The sequence below is a fragment of the Pinus tabuliformis genome, chromosome 3_1, assembly GCF_031772625.1.
Source record: "Pinus tabuliformis cultivar Carrire ecotype Pingquan chromosome 3_1, CPIR1, whole genome shotgun sequence".
Classification (NCBI taxonomy): domain Eukaryota; kingdom Viridiplantae; phylum Streptophyta; class Pinopsida; order Pinales; family Pinaceae; genus Pinus; species Pinus tabuliformis.
The window spans coordinates 295,402,761-295,418,857 of record NC_142301.1 but is presented as its reverse complement, the minus strand read 5'-3'; the positions used below and the strand labels follow the sequence as shown (position 1 = coordinate 295,418,857).

Genomic DNA, 16,097 nt, shown 5'->3' with positions numbered 1-16,097 from the left:
CTTGCCCTTTTTCAAGATGAGTTCTTGAATATTTTTTTAGTTTGGAAAGGTATTCCACACCCTTTTCAACCATCTGCTACCTTGTTCCACCATTTAGACATATCTAACACCTCCAAACTACCTTTAGATAAGAACTAGGACATCTTGTAGTAATTCCTGTCAAAACTACAGGAAACCCTGTTAAAACTACAAGATACCAGTTTTGAGCATAAATGATAGCCTGAGGTTAGGGAAGGCCCTTACTTGACTTCGATGCCTTTCTCACATTTTTATAACATATTTTAGGCTTTGGAAAAAATCTAGAAAGAGATTAGAGACCTCTTGGAAATCCTCTTTTTATCACTGCAGTTTGAGTTCTGTTTTCATGGTGAATGCCCCACTTCCTTGTGTTGCCTTCTTCTTCTGGTTTGTGGCCTAGATGACTACCTAATCTCCCTGGAGATCTCTAAAAAATCTTTTCCATCTTGGGGTTTAGCATAATTTGTTCATTTGTTCCTTCTTTTAGCAACATTTTTCCTTCTTGCAGTAGTTGTTCCTCCTCTTTCAGGATCTTCTAACTGTATGAGAGTCTTCTTCATTTTCTTGTTGTTTTCTAATGAGTCCTTTGTTTGTGCAGGTACCTATGGTTGAAGATGGTGGTGATGGTGCTACTTTGGAGCTCCCTTTTTTTCAAGAATGGAATGGGATGGCTAAATGATGAATAGATAGTGACTATGAAGTGGATGGAGGGCTTGGAGTGTTGTGGTGACCTTGGTCTTTGCAAAAATTTCTTCTTTTAATTGTTGTCCTCATTCCTTGAAATCATCACCCTTCATAATTTGACTTTTGAACATTTCATGAGCGAATAAGCGTGTTGCAATTAACTAGTTGAAGGCAGCTAAGATGACTAACTGATCCTTATCTTCTAAAACCTCATATCTCATGCATTGACAACAAATTTCTAACTATAATACGCTCAAGAGAAGAGGTTAAGAATATTGCATACCTGTACCTACCTGATGCTTGTTGGAGAGACATGCATGCTACTTCTTAGTGGATGTTGATGTGCAGGTGTTGGATGGTGATTTTAATGATCATGATGCTGCTGCTAAGCTCTGGAAAAGCTTCTTTGACCTCTGGATCTCCTTTAAAATTGCTCACTGCTAATCCTGTAGGTGTTTTTCTGTATCCTGTAGGTTTATAGGATAGCAACTTGGTTTGTCCATATCTCCCAAAAGGTAGACTAGATTGAGTTGAAACCTTTTTAGCATGTTTCCAACATCATTTATGCACCTCTCCATAGAAATATTTTTGTCAATGGATGCATGGATGTTGAGAAGAAATAAAAATGGCTCAAGGTGATGGAGGTTGATTTCTTGGAATCCATGCACTGGAATTTGCTGAAATTGCTTGAGCATGTTACCATCATCCATATGCATCTCCGCATGACACAACATTTTAAATGTATGCATGGATGAGAAAATGAAAAAATGGCTGAAGGTGATGCAGGTCAATTTCTTGTAAACCGTGCACTAGAATTTGCTAAAATTGCTTGAGCATGTTACCATCATCCATATGCATCTCCCCCTTAAAAAAATGGGCAAATGGATGCATGGTTTTCAAATTATGGCAAAAACAAATTTCTGCTCTATGTATTTTTGTATCGTGTAGTAAAATAGAGCATCCTGTACCTTTTTAGGAAAACAAGGAAAATGAGTGGTAGAATCTTGAGAATGATGGGTGGATGGTTAAAATAGATGAGCGTGATGGATTGAAATGGCCTTAGGCTTGTTGGAGCATTTGAGCGAAGTATTGAAAGTCAAAATTTGACTTCTTTTGACTAGGCTTGACCAATTTTCCTTTTCGTTGCGGAGTTTGGAGAGTACATGCATTCATGGAGCAAGGATTATTTTATTTTTTCTCTTTTTTTTATTCTAGGCCTACTAGATGCCTCAATTACGTTTTCAAATAGTAGGTCTCCCTAGGCACCTCAAAGAAGGTTTTCACCTATGATCTTCTTTTTTCTCTTTCTCTCTTTTTTGTTTTTTTCAACCCATTGACCGCCTCATGGAGGTTTTGAATCAATGAGCCAATCTGAGGTGCCTCCAAGGAGGTTTTCACCTTATATTTATATTTTTTCTCTTATTTTTCAAAAAAATTAATTCTTCTACCCTACCCTACTTGAAAAACAAAATCACTTTCAAGTATAACAATACTTCCAATGCAACCATGTGCACATCAAGATGACAGACGAAATGATGTGGAGGCTTGAAATGTATGCTTTGTCATATACCTGGATTTCACACCAAATGATTTGATTTTGAAAGGATCAAGCATAGTTGAGGAAGAGAGTGATGTTGCAACTTAGTGACTGTCTGGAACCATATTTCAATATAGTTGTGATGCATCTGGTCCACTTGCTAATTTAGATCATCTTGTATGTCTTCTTCTACCATGACCTTCAAGACTTCTCTCTTTGTTGATTGATCTCTTGAATACATGGAGGATTTGATGGTAACCATGATGGATCTTTCTCACTCTCTGATATTGTTGTCTGCCCTTCATCAAATGCAACCCATGGTTCTTTGATCTTCTCTTTTGAGTCTTCTTCTTCTATATGTGGTCCTTCAATGATATCCATATAATCTCTTTTCTGCAATAATCTTCCTAAGCTATGGTGAATACCACTAAGCTCAAGAGGACTTGTTTGGAAATGTTGTACCTGAGCATTGTAAGTGGGCTGAGCTACTTCAATGTGTGGGTTTGGAAATGGTGGTAAAGGTAGTTGAGGGGGAGTGTATATTTGAGATGGATGTGGAGGGGTTGGGGTTGTGGTGGAGGTGAATGGTAAGGATAACATGGAGTTTGGTATGGAAGATATTGAGGAAAATACTAAGGATATTGTGGATGGCTCACATAAGTTCCTTGCCAACCTTGTTGCCAAGATTGGTTTTGGGGTTGAGATGACCAATGTTGCCAAGGAAAGGGTGTGTTCCAATTACTTTGAGGTGGATGTGCATAAGCTTGAAATTGTGAATTAGTCTCTTGCATCATATCAGGCTGAATAGGTTGCCATGCTCCTCCTGGTGCTACATAACATTACTGCATTGGCAATTGACTTGCTCCATTGTCCTCTTGGTGAACTGCCTTCAACCTTGGTAATGAGGAGCAACATTTAACATCATGTGATTATGCATGGACAACAAAAAAATCTTCTTTATGCTCATTGTGTATTCTTAATATTTCTACTTGTTTGGTTAGATTGCTAAGAATTTATTCTTTAAAGTCATCAAATAAATTTCCAAGTTTAGCTTGACTTACCGATCTTGATGTTGATTTACCTACTCTTGCTTTTCCTCTTGATATGTATTGGCATGTTTCACAAATTTCCTCAGATGGTAATTGATATACATCACCTCTACTTATGAGATTAAGGAGATCAATCCACTCATCCCTAATGTTTTATGTAAGAGGGTTTCTAGTGTGTCAGATCCTAAATGATGTAGTTTTCCCTCCTAAAATTATACATGAACCTCTCTATTAGATCCTCTAGACTCTCATATTGTATTTGATTCATTCTAAACATTTCTTCTTTAATATCATGATCTTTATATTTTTCTATTAATATCTTTTACATATCATTCCATGATCTTATTGAATTAGTCCCTAAACACATGAACCATTTAAGAGCTTTATCCTTCAAAGTTGCCAGAAACAATCTCAATTTTTTAGTTTTTAATAAGTAACCATAAAATCTACAAGCAATCTCAAATTCAAAGAGGGAGGGATGTTCTTCATGTGCACACTACCATCAGTATCTTGAATGGGAAATCTTAGAGGATCTTCCTCATTGTCATCATCTCCATACATTTCTTCTACATTCTTTTCCATGTTCTTCTTCTACCTCCAAAAGTGAATGGTGATATGGCTCTTACTACACCATGGGGGGGGTGGGTTGGTTTTGGAGAATTTTTTGCTTTTGTTTTTATGATTGAATGAAAACTATAATGTAATGCAATTTTCTACTTTTGAAATTAAATATGCCTAATGAAAATATTTTTTGTTTTTGCAAAAAGTAAAAAGAAATGATCCAATTAGGGAAGAAAAAAATGCATACCTTGACACCTCCCCAACAACAACGCCAAAAATTGATGAGCCTCAGTATTGCAACAAGAATGCTACAACTCGCAAGGCTACCAACTTTAATTATCAACCCACAGTTCGTACAAACTTAAGAGGTCTCCGCACTATATGTGTAGCATACAATTTGTGCTTCCTTTGTTGTCATTATGTAATGAAGTGCATGTACTGAACTCAAATCCTAAACTAATTACAGAAAATGAAATGTTCGAAATGGAACCTTAACCTATTGCAAGAAAGAAAGCGTAAGGAAAGAGATGGAAATTCAATCGTAAATCACACCATTTCCTAATTAACTGCCAAGAAACTATTGTTTGCAATAATGCTAAGTTATCATGAACCAAATGCTACTATATAAGAATGGAAGTAAGAAGCATAAAAAATCACTAATGTGCAAGTAAATGGACTGAAATAAATCTATTTTTGTCTTTTTGTCTTTTCATGCAAAATCAAGTATCCAAACTAATTTCCTTTGGTGATGTGGTAGGTGAGTTAAGGATGTTGGAGGTTGGATGGAAAGGTTAGGAGATGGTTGGATGGTGTGGGATACCCTTGGGAGGATTTTTGTGACTTCCTAGAGGGTTTTTCTCAATTTGGCCTCAAAACTGGCCATTTCAAGAAAACCTACAAGATGTACGAGAAACCTATAGGATGATCCTATAGGAATTATAGTGAACCTATAAGATACAACCGAGAGAAAAATGTGAGGTGTTGGAGGTGAAGAGAGGCCTACGAAAGGTGTTTGATGGGTGGAATGGAGTGGGAAAATTCCTAGGATCAGTCAGAACTCAAAACCAAAGTCAAGAGATGGATGGCTTCGCACAAAGAGCTTGGAGAAGTTTCCTTGTGAAATGATGACATTGGTGAGGGTTTAATGATGAAGAAAATCAAATCCAAATTGGATGGGATTTTATTTTTATTAACTAGGATGTCTTAGGTGCCTATTCCAAGTGGAATAACTCAAAAATACCTATGCTAACCGATGCAAAAAGAATAGAAAACATTACTAGTCCAAAATCTAGAAATTTGAGAACTAGTGAGCTAGTAAATCTAAGAAATGCCTAACAAAATCAAGTGAAAATGAAATGGGGTAATTTGTTTTATAAAATAGAATATGTTTTTGATCTAATGCAAGTGGAATCAATTCAATTTAAGCTCGTTAGGATGCTCTAAAAAATAGCATAAAATTATTGTTCTTTGCTAAAAAGGAGGTCCACCAATCTAGATTTGGGAATAAGAAGACTAATCCAAGAAACTTAATGATTCCTATGAACTTCAAAATAATTTCTAAAGATGAAATAATGCTTGTGATCCCGAAAAATAACTTACATCAACCATTTAACTCAATCCTACAGCAAGGAATTATTAATACTAAATGCAGAAATATGAAGAAATAAAAACTAGAGATGCATGTGAATAAGCAATGAAAAGAAGGAAAGAAAATGATACATAAGGGTTTTGAGGTTCCTGGGATGGCCAAGCCCAAGGAAAATTAGAGACCTATGGAGGAGGAAAATATTAGAAGCTGAACATGACACCAATCTTCATTATTTTGATCAACAGAATTACACAGAATTACATTCTTGCAAGAAAATACAATGGAGCTACAAAAATACAAGCTCTCTCCAGAATAACACTAATGAAAAAATATAACCCTATAGGAAAATTTGACTTGGTACTTATAAAAAATGATTAGGAATCATTCCCCATGAATGGAGGAATATTTTCCCACCTAAATCCCTTGATTAGTGGATGTAGTCACCAATACTAGGAATTTGCATTAAATGGTAGGGAACACATTCCTAGATTTTCTCAATCATTGGAGTTCCAAAATTTGTGCCATAATTCCATAATATATTGTTGACTTATTATTTATTATTGATCCTCCAGTAGTAGGGAACAAGTCCCTAAATTATATCCTCCTCCAACTCTTCATAATCTGCCAAATATTCTCATAATATTCCACAAAAAAAAAAAATATTAGGCACAAATATTCAATTATTCTTTTTTTTCCCCTGGGAAAAAGTCGTAATTTCTATTATGAGTTAAGAAATTACATTTTGCAGATGCCGTAGCATATTCATATGTAGGTATCATTGCCTATCAGAGTTCAAAAAATAACTATAGAGCAGTCCATGATGACTCCACGCAGGGAGCATTTCCAAAATAATAAAACTGTTAAGTTATTAGAGATCAAAAAATTGACTGTGCTCTTCGCAGAGAGCAATATATATACTGTGTATAAACAAAATAAGGTGTGTTGTAGACATATCTGGATAGTGTCTATGTACATATATATAAACAAAAACGGTGCTGATATAATGTGGGCTTCACAGCCCCGCGTCCAAGAGGTCGTCAAAAGGTCTGTGGTAATGTTGGTAGTATGTGCCATCGATCTCCTCCTGTATCAACCAGTCTTCTCCATCTCTATGTGCGGCCTCTTTGGAGAGCTGGTCGGCAATGGTGTTATGCTCCCTGTATACATGTTGGCAGATAAAGGATTCAAAAGCAGCTGTTAATCTCTTTGCTTCATCAAGTATATGCCTCAAAGTAAATGCATAACAATGGGATGCATCATTCAGCCAATTACAAACAATTTTAGAGTCTCCAAAAAGTTGTAGGTGTCTGCAATGCTTATGAAGAGAAAAATGAATGATGTGTTTGGCGGTGCATAGCTCAGCAAAATTATTAGTGCCTCTCCCAAGGTTGATTTGTAGCTTGTAACAATGCCTTTCATTTAGGTGAAGGATAGCTCCTCCCCCACAGCCCGCTTCTTGAGCCGAGCCATCAAAGAAAGCCCAAGGTTTGGATGTGTCAATGGGTACAGGTCTGAGGATGCGGGGCGGGGGTGGGGGATCCTCATCAGGTAGCATATTGTAGTCTGCAACAGTGTGGAGAATGATAGTAGGCCAATGAGGGGCTTTAAGATTGAAAATAGACTGATTCCGAGCGATCCAAATGGCCCAAAATGCCAGCAGTGGCATGTTATTAGCTTTCCTAGAGTGATTTTGACACCAGGTAGTCCAAGCATCCATGAGGTTGTTGCCTTGCCAGTCTTTTAATAGCGGGATCTGCGATGTAAGAGATTGCCAGAATTGCTGTGAAGATCTGCAGGAGAGGAATAAGTGCTCGGTGCTTTCCTCTGCGTTATGACAGAGGTGACATCGGAAGGGTCCATAAAAGGACCGCTTCATGAGATTGGTGCCAGTGGGAATTTTATCGAATAGGATGTTCCACATCAGCAGTCTCGTCCGGGGGGCTGACTTAAGTTTCCAGAGAGCCTTCCAGGTGGGTTGAATTTCCGGGGGCTTATAAGGTTCCATGAGTTTTAGATATCCAAGCTTCGGTGTATAGACACCATGCTTGGCAAAAGCCCATATGATTTCATCCGGACCATCAGTGAGCCTGATATGTGCTTGAGATAGTGCGCTTGTATACTCCGTCCATTCGTTTGTCCATTGAGCAGGTACTTCCAGAGCTTGTGCGGTCAACCAAGCTTGATGTAGGAACGATGAGTTTGCATTGTCTCCAATATGCTTGATGTGTGTAATGCCTCTATCCTGAAGGTGTCGAATTAATTCAGCAGGTAATCTGTGGGCATTTCCACATCCCACCCATGGGTCCAGCCCGATGCGTACTGCGTTTCCTTCCTTTATGCGCCAGGTGATGCCTTCACGCAGAAGAGGTAAGGTACCCATGACCGCTTTCCAGATATTTGAGATTTGATGATTGGTGCCATGATGGGTACAAATCCAATCCAATACGGATTGGGGCTTGATGTATTTAGCGTAAGCCACCTGTGACCAGAGGCCATCTGAGGTGAGTAGCCTCCAGCCAAGCTTAGCAGCCAGAGCTTTGGAGAAGGAATCCAATCTCTTGATGCCCCATCCGCCCCAACGCTTTGGCTTGGCAATGGTGTCCCATTTGACCCAAGCAAAAAGTCTCCCCTGTTGATTTCCTTTCCAAAGGAATCTGCAGCAAATACTTTGTAGCCTATTCAGAATGCCTTTTGGAATCCAGGCTAGGGCCATCCAATAGACTGGCGTAGCTTCAATAACAGCTTTGATGAGTACTAATCTGCCAGCGTGTGAGAGGTATCGATGGTACCATACCTGGAGCCTCTTTTCCACTTTTGCAATTAGCCATAACCAATCTGCAATCTTATATCCGGATGGTTTTAGTCTGAAACCCAGATACTTTATCCCATCCTTCAGATTCATAAGAACAAAGGGAAAACGCTGAGAGATATAGGCAGATTCCTGTATGGAGCAGCCCACCATGGTGATCGTGGATTTGTTTTCATTAATCTTCATTCCCGTGGCTTGCTGAAATAGAAGGAAAGAGTTGTGAAGCGTTGTGGAGTCGCCAATGCTGCCATTTAGGAAAATCAAGATGTCATCAACAAATAACAGGTGCGTGAGGAAGAAGTTGTCCACCATTTTGATGCCTGTTATTTGATGTCTCTCCCTGGCTGATGTGATAATTCTGCTTAATCCTTCCATGATTAGCAGGAATAGCAAAGGCGAGAGGGGACATCCTTGTCTAAGCCCTCTCTCAGAAGTGAAGAAAGGGGTGGCTTCCCCATTGAGTAAAACACTGTAAGATACATCAGTGATGCAGCTCATTGTCCATTTGATGAAGTCATAGGGGAAACCAAGATGAGTAAGCAGCAGCCTCAGATACAGCCAGTTTACTCTGTCAAAAGCCTTCGAGAGATCCACTTTAAGGATCATTCCTTTTTGTTTTTTGATCTGCAGGGTGTGCATGAGCTCTTGAGCAGTGGCGATGGCTTCATGAATCTATCTGTGGTGAAGGAAAGTGAACTATTCAGGGGAGATGTGTTGCGAGAGGATGGGCTTGAGGCGGTTAGAGATAATCTTGGAAATGATTTTATAGAGGCAGTTGCAGAGTGAGATGGGCCGGAAATCATCGAAGGAAGACGGATCATCGGATTTGGGGATGAGGGCGATGAATGTGGTCTTGATGGCTGCGGATATCCTGCCTCGTCGCCTACTATCCTCCACAATCTTCAGAAGGTCATTCCCCAAGATGTCAAGAAAAGCAATGTAGAATTCAATGGTCCATCCATCTGGGCCCGGGCTCTTATCTTTCTTAAACCATTTGAGAGTTGCTTCCAATTCCTCCATGGTTACTTCCTTTTGCAGCTCATCCAATTCATCTTGTTCAACATATCTGGGAAAGAGTTCAGCAACTCTCATGATTTCCAAGATATTTATATCCCCAGGAGCAGAGTATATACCTCGAAAGTGTTCAGTGGCCAATCTTGCCAGGTTCGGTTGTGATGTAACAGTATGGCCTTGGTTATCCTTAAGCTCCCAAATCGTATTGATGGCTTTGCGACCATTGGCGAATTTGTGATAGAATTTAGAATTATTGTCTCCCTCAGTGAGCCAGATAGCCCTGCTCCTAAGCCTCCAGCTCTCTTCCCTTTCCTTCAGAATTTGTGTGCGCTTTGCAATTAGTGAAGCGTACTGATCTTTCCTCTCCTGTGAGGGGAAAGTCCCAGAGGATGCATTTTCAAACTCCTCAATAACCTGTTCTGCCTCTTTCAGAATAAGGTTATCTTGTATACGCTTCTGGTGGGCCCAAGATTTAGAGATATGTTTTAGCTCCCTAAGCTTTCTGACAAAGCCTGCTGCTAGATCCTCCTCTTCCCTGATGGGATTGTTCAGCCAGAAATTTTGGACCAGCTGAAGATACGAAGGGTCCTGGAGCCAAGAGGCGTTAAATTTAAAGGGGCTCTTGATTTTGAGATTAAGGTCCTCAGCCTCCAGGAAGATAGGTCTGTGATCGGATATGCCACCTGATCCGACCCATTGTCGTATTCTGGGGAGGCGATTGTACTGGGTTTCCTTGATAAGAAAACGATCGAGTCTCCTGGCTAAACTCTGCTCCCCACTCCTATTATTCGACCAAGTGTATTGTAAACGAGCAGAAGGGATGTCCACCCATTTATGATCCTCTACTAAGGTGGAGAGGGTTTCAGAGAGGGAGTCGATCTGTGCCATATGCCCCCATGATTCACAATAGCCCAAGGAAAAATTTAAATCCCCTCCCAGTATGATGTTCTCAGCTTGGAGAAGTTCAGATGCCATTAATGATCTCCAATAATTGACACGATCGGTGCAAGGGCCATAGATGTTGATAATGCGTAGGTCTCGTTCGATAGAGTGGACAAAAATGTCAAGACCTATGAATCCCCTCCCCCCCCAGAGGTTCTGAATATCCACAGCCCTGTTTGAGACCCCAATAGCCAATCCTCCAGATCGCCCAGCTGCATCCAGTGCGTGGAAGGTCCAGTTAGGGAGCCAAGAGGAGAGGGTGAGAGTGAGGGGTTCAGCCAGGCATAGAGTCTCTTGCAGGAATATAATATCAAGTTGAGTCGAAGTAAGCAGCCTCCTGAGCGCTAGTTTTTTTGGTGAACTAGCAAAACCACGGCAATTAAAGGATAAAACTTTCATGGGGGAAGGGGAAGAGGGCCATCCTTTGCTCTAAGCGCCCCAAAAATAGTCTGTTGTCGCCCAAGGGCAACCTCTTCGTCGGCTGTATGCCTAGCTTTTGTGATACGGGAAGGTCGACCTCGGGAGGTCTTCAGAGAGGAGGGGATGCTCATAGAGTCAAGGCCAACCGCATCAGGACCCTTGTCCCTCATCCGAGATCGCAGAGCGTATCGCGGAGATGACTGAGTCGATCGGATAGAGAGGGAAGCCAGCGTCGATGTGATCAAAAGAGGGGGGGCCAATGGCGGCGGGAGCGGGAGGGAGCAAGTAAGGGGAGAGTGAGAGGAAGAGTGTCGCGGATCGGGCTGAGATAATGAGGGAAGGGGAGTGGAGCATGAAGGGGGAGAAGATATGCCCAATGCAGTGCAAGATGCATGAGATATCAAAGAAGGGGGAGATGAAGACATACCCGAGTTCGCAGAGTCCTCCGGCTGTGCTGAATGAACAGGTGTTGTTGTAGAAGGAGGTGCCTCAGGGGCAGTGTCAGTATCAGCGACCGCAGGAGAGTTCTGTGGGACAGCTCCTTCTTGTGCTTGCATCTGAGGCCCCGAATGCTGAAAGGATTGCTGATTTGGGGAGGTTTCCAGGGGAGGGACTGCATCAGCTTCTTTACCTTTCCCAGCTCCTTTCCGGAGGAGAGGGCAATCCTTATAGAGATGCCCTACTTTGTGGCACCTGCGGCAGCGGTAGGGAATGCCCTCATAATCGATGATCTGTCTGCGAGCAGAGTCTCTCCACTGAATTGTAATGTGCTCATATAGCCCGCCTCTGGTATCCATATTGACTAAAATTCTAGCATAAGCCATCATGCCAGTCTGATGATAAGATTTATCATAGCCCATGAAAGTACCAAGTGCATTTCCAATGCGCTTGAATATATCCTCGGACCAGTATTGAAGAGGTAAACCCGGAAGCCGAATCCAAACTGGTCCAATGCCTATCTGCTCCGTCTCAGGGTCGAATAAGGGTGTCCATCTCTTGAGGAGCACAGGGGCATGCTCAAAATGCCAGTATGAGGACAAAACCCAGTTTGTGTGGTCGGCACGCGCGAGCCTCAGTGCGAACCATCCCCTCACGAAAGTCTGCACATGAGGGATGTTCACCAAATGATGTCCCCATACTTCAGTTGCCCAGGTTTTCAATTGTGCCACCGAGTAGCTGCGTCCCCTGATGCGGCCGACCAAGACCCGATCTGCAAAGTCCATCGATTCTCCCCACCGAATGTCCTCTTCGAGTCTGAGAAAAATGTCGTCCTCCTTGGATTTGAAACACTTATACTTCCGCTTAGAGCCGCGAGCAGGTGGAGGGTTCAGTGATTGTCCCTGAGGCGGGGCTGTATCATTCAAAGGGGCTGGGGACTGGTGGGAGATAGGAATGTCAAAACTAGATGTAAAAGGGGGGCCCGAAAGCGGGGGTACGGCATTGAAACTACCAGAATGGTGACCAAAGGAAGCAGCGAGACCGGCGGAGGATGAAGGCAGGGGAGGGTTAAACGGTGGAAGAGATAAGGAGCTAGCAACCGGGGGAACCGACCCAGGGTTAGGGTTTAGGCATCCGGAAACAAAACCGAGGGTTGCCGGAGAGTAAGGCGGCGTGGAAAGGGCAGGCCATGATGGGGGCTCATCCGGGAGGACCACAGGCTGTGCCCTAGACGATTCACCGGGTGAAAACTGTGAGAAATTTCCGGGAAAATCAGGATTAAACATACCTTCTGATGTGGCATAAGGGGTGCGCCAGATGGAGACCCCTTCCAATGGGTCAGCGGAATAATCTACGGCCTCCAAGTCCTCCATGGCCAGCTGCACCTCGGGACGGCGGACACCTAATTGGAATAGAAAATCCCGGGGAAAATGACAGGTTGCAGTAACAGCTAACGGACCGAGCCAGGTTAAGAATGTAAACCGCCACAGATAAGTAAACGGAGGTCACGGAGGTCACGGCGAAAGAGTCCCACAGCGCGAAACCATTGAAGCCTACAGCCGCATTGTAACGGAGAAAGGAGCGCGGAGTCTGCAGTAGCGGCGAGAGCGGAAAACGGAGACCCGAGCGCGATAACTGTAGCTTCAAAGTACAAGAGAAACCCTAACCTAACCCGTCGCGAGCGCTAACCTGACCGGGCGATTTCAGAGCCATCTTTTCCTCTTCAATTATTCATAAACCTTCCTAATGAATATATTAAAGTTAAAAATAATTTATCTAATACCAAAATAAAGGTTTAATGTGCTGAAGTATGGTCATATGCCTTAATTTATGTTTTAATTTAAAAGCATCAGCCTTAATTTATGTCTAATTTTGAGGCCCATCAATCCTTTGGCCACAAATCTAACCTTGTATTTCTCGATTCTCCCAACAGTTGCATGCTTCACTTTCTATATACCTTTAGATCCAACCATTGATGTCCTTTATATTTTGGCCCCACCTCCCCATACACTTTTATTCATGATGGATTCATATTATTCAAATATGGCACCGACCCAAATAGGTGGAAAATCTACTTATGCAAATGAAGAAGGCCTCGTCACAATGAGATATGCCATGAGATCCATGTAGCTAGTGCAATTATTATTGCTGAGTGGGTGCCTCCACTTTGCCTCCTGTCTACTCTGCTTCATGTGGTTACTCCAGAACCTCCTAAAGCTCATCCCAAGGATCCTCCTTTGGAGCTATAAGCTCTTTCTCTTGTGGGATACTTAGCTCTTCTTCCAAAGAGCATCTCATATCCTTCTCCTCATCGAACTTCACATCTCTCCTCACAACTATCATCCTTAATGAAGTTGAATACACTCGGTAACTTTGTGGAGTTTTAGTGTATCCTACAAAACCTCCCAAATCTACTGTAGGCTCAAGTTTCTTCCTTGAATCCTCTGAGACATGGAAATAAACTGAAGCTCCAAAAATTCTAAAATAAGACATTTCAGGCTCTCTCCCAGAATAATATTCCTTCGATATGATCATGCCAAGTATTCTATGAGGACTCTAGTTCTACAAGTAGACTATTAAGTTGCATTCTTCTGCCCATAGATGAAATGGCATCCCCTGATCATGCAACATTTCCCTTTCTTCACCCACCATGCTCTTGATCTTCCTCTCAGCTATCCCATTTTATTGTGGGTTATTAGGCGATATCAATTGTCTTTGAATACATTCTCTCGCATAGAAATCCTCGAAGGAATGTGAAAAAATTCACCTTCTTTCCAAACTCCTCCTAAACCAATGCCTTGAATTCAATAAATTTTGAGAAAAAATCAGACTTCTTTTGCACCAAGAATATCCAACATTTTCTATAGAAATCATCAATAAAAATGAAATAGTACTTATGTTTTGTTGTGGAGAATGTAGAAAAGGGTCTAATAAAATCATAGCGGACTCGCTCCAAGATTGCATCTTATCTACTATCTCATACATTCAAAGTGTATTTTAAATATTTCCCCAATTTGCAACCCTTGAAGACATCATGTTGGTCAAGGGAGCCTCTAGGAATATCTGTGGTAACTAGTTGCATGATTTTTAAAGAACCATAGCGTAAATGACCCGATCTCCCATGCAAGAGTTCTCCAACATCCTGAATCTGTACTTTTTCTTCCTTGATAGTTAATGTAGAACAATCTCCCACCTTAAGTTTTTATAGGTTCTTGACTCGAACTCCATTCTACTTCACTTGCCTAGTATCTATGTGTCTCAGAAAGGCTTTCCATTACTAAAAATAACATCATAGCCACAATCCTCGAAAACCAAAATAGAGATTGGGTTCTTCTTCAACCCAGGTACAAGCATAACATTTTTTAGGTGAAGAGGAGAGGATTTCTCCCTCTCAAAGGTGATTGCACCAATTCTTGTAGCACTATACCTCCCATCATCCCTCGTTTCGATAGGCATCTGGAGATCCTTCTCCTCCAAGCTACTAGAAAACTCCTTGCACCTTGTAATATTGAACGAGGCATCGAAATCAAGGTACCAAACAATCCCCATAATAGTGTTTTCAATGAATGATATTAGGGTGAAGTATAAATTGAATTGTGAACCCAGTTCTTCACCTATTGCTCCTCTTGAAGGCTTCTTCGTAGACTTCTTGTGCAGACATTTTTTTGCATAATGCCCATATTCATGGTAGTGGAAGCATTTTTTCTTTCTCAAGTCTCTTATCTTGCCATTATTTTGGTTGGATTGTGAAATTCATGCTACCCTCCAAGGCATACTCCAGTCTTAGGCCATTGAAATACATTCTACTGATCTTGAAGAAAAACTATTGCAATGAAGCTGCGGATTCAAAATTCATCAAGGGAAAACTCAAAATACTGATTCTAATGTCATTTTAGGGCTTCGATACCATGTATAAATTTGATGCAAATTGAAACTTCTCAAGATGTCAGCCTAAAAACAAGAGGCACAATTCCACACTGCTGATATGCAGAATGAAAATCATAATTTACAGAAACATGCATAGACATGAGATAAGAAAAACCATCAACACTAGGAATTCGAATTCATTCTATTCACTAGATATTTTGGGTTGATTGATCGGTTAATCAATAGATCTTTGACTTAGACAGTTGTCCCAATACACCATTGACCTTCAATTAACTCTATCAATAGTTATAGGTCAGTTAATTGAATACAACGGAAAATGACTAAACTAGATTACTAAAATTTAGTAATCACACATGCCTAACTAAACTCCAAGCCCTCCAAATCAAATTTATTGAACTAACTAAGTGGAAAGATCCATGTCACACAAGTTAAGTACCGCAAGTTGTCTTGCTGATGTGGAAATTCGATTTACTGAATTTGACTAAGGCTAAAGTCAAATTGAGCCTTTCTTGCTACATTTTTTAAAATTATTTAATCAATTTAATTTAAATAGAAAAAAGACATAACTACTCTAGATATAAATTTCAACCTTTTATTTTTGTATGCTATTAACTAGAGTATTCCCATACAGTTTAAATCTCTACCATTCACTTAATAATTAATGATAATTATATTGAAATTCTGAACACCCTATTCCAAAATAAACACGTGTATCTGTATAAATGTTTCATGAAAATTCTATATAAATTAAATCTTGACAAACCACTTAACTATTACACATATTTTTAAACGAACATTACTCATAAGACCTCCAAATAATTTTCAATTGAAGGTGTATCGACACTTTCTCATGAGAAGCTAAATCTTTTCCTCAAAACTCATACAAATATATTCATATTTTTATGTAGGTCCATATTGTATAAGATTAGAGATATAAGAATTTTTCCTTCTAATTTTCAAATTTATATGTCATCAAAATAGTGTCAGATAGTCAACTCTATATATTTATTTTTAAACCTTATTTTTATGTATTAATTAAGAAATTATTATTTGGTTTTGGTTTCTATTTGTTCAATTTACTTTCTAAAGGTAGGAGTATTATTTAGGATCATTGAATTTGAAGGAATGCTAAGTGGAAAGAGTTTCAAG

At 40.5% G+C, this 16,097-nt stretch overlaps 1 protein-coding gene across 1 annotated transcript; it reads right to left on the bottom strand.

Moving 5' to 3' along the window:
* Positions 1-6,449: 6,449 nt before the first annotated feature.
* On the bottom strand, positions 6,450-10,601 carry LOC149186944 (uncharacterized). Its single transcript, XM_089409508.1, has 2 exons — positions 9,238-10,601; positions 6,450-8,490 (listed from the first exon to the last, which is right to left on the bottom strand). Exons 1-2 carry the CDS (start codon positions 10,599-10,601, stop codon positions 6,450-6,452), a joined length of 3,405 nt encoding a protein of 1,134 aa, XP_089265634.1.
* Positions 10,602-16,097: the final 5,496 nt, after the last annotated feature.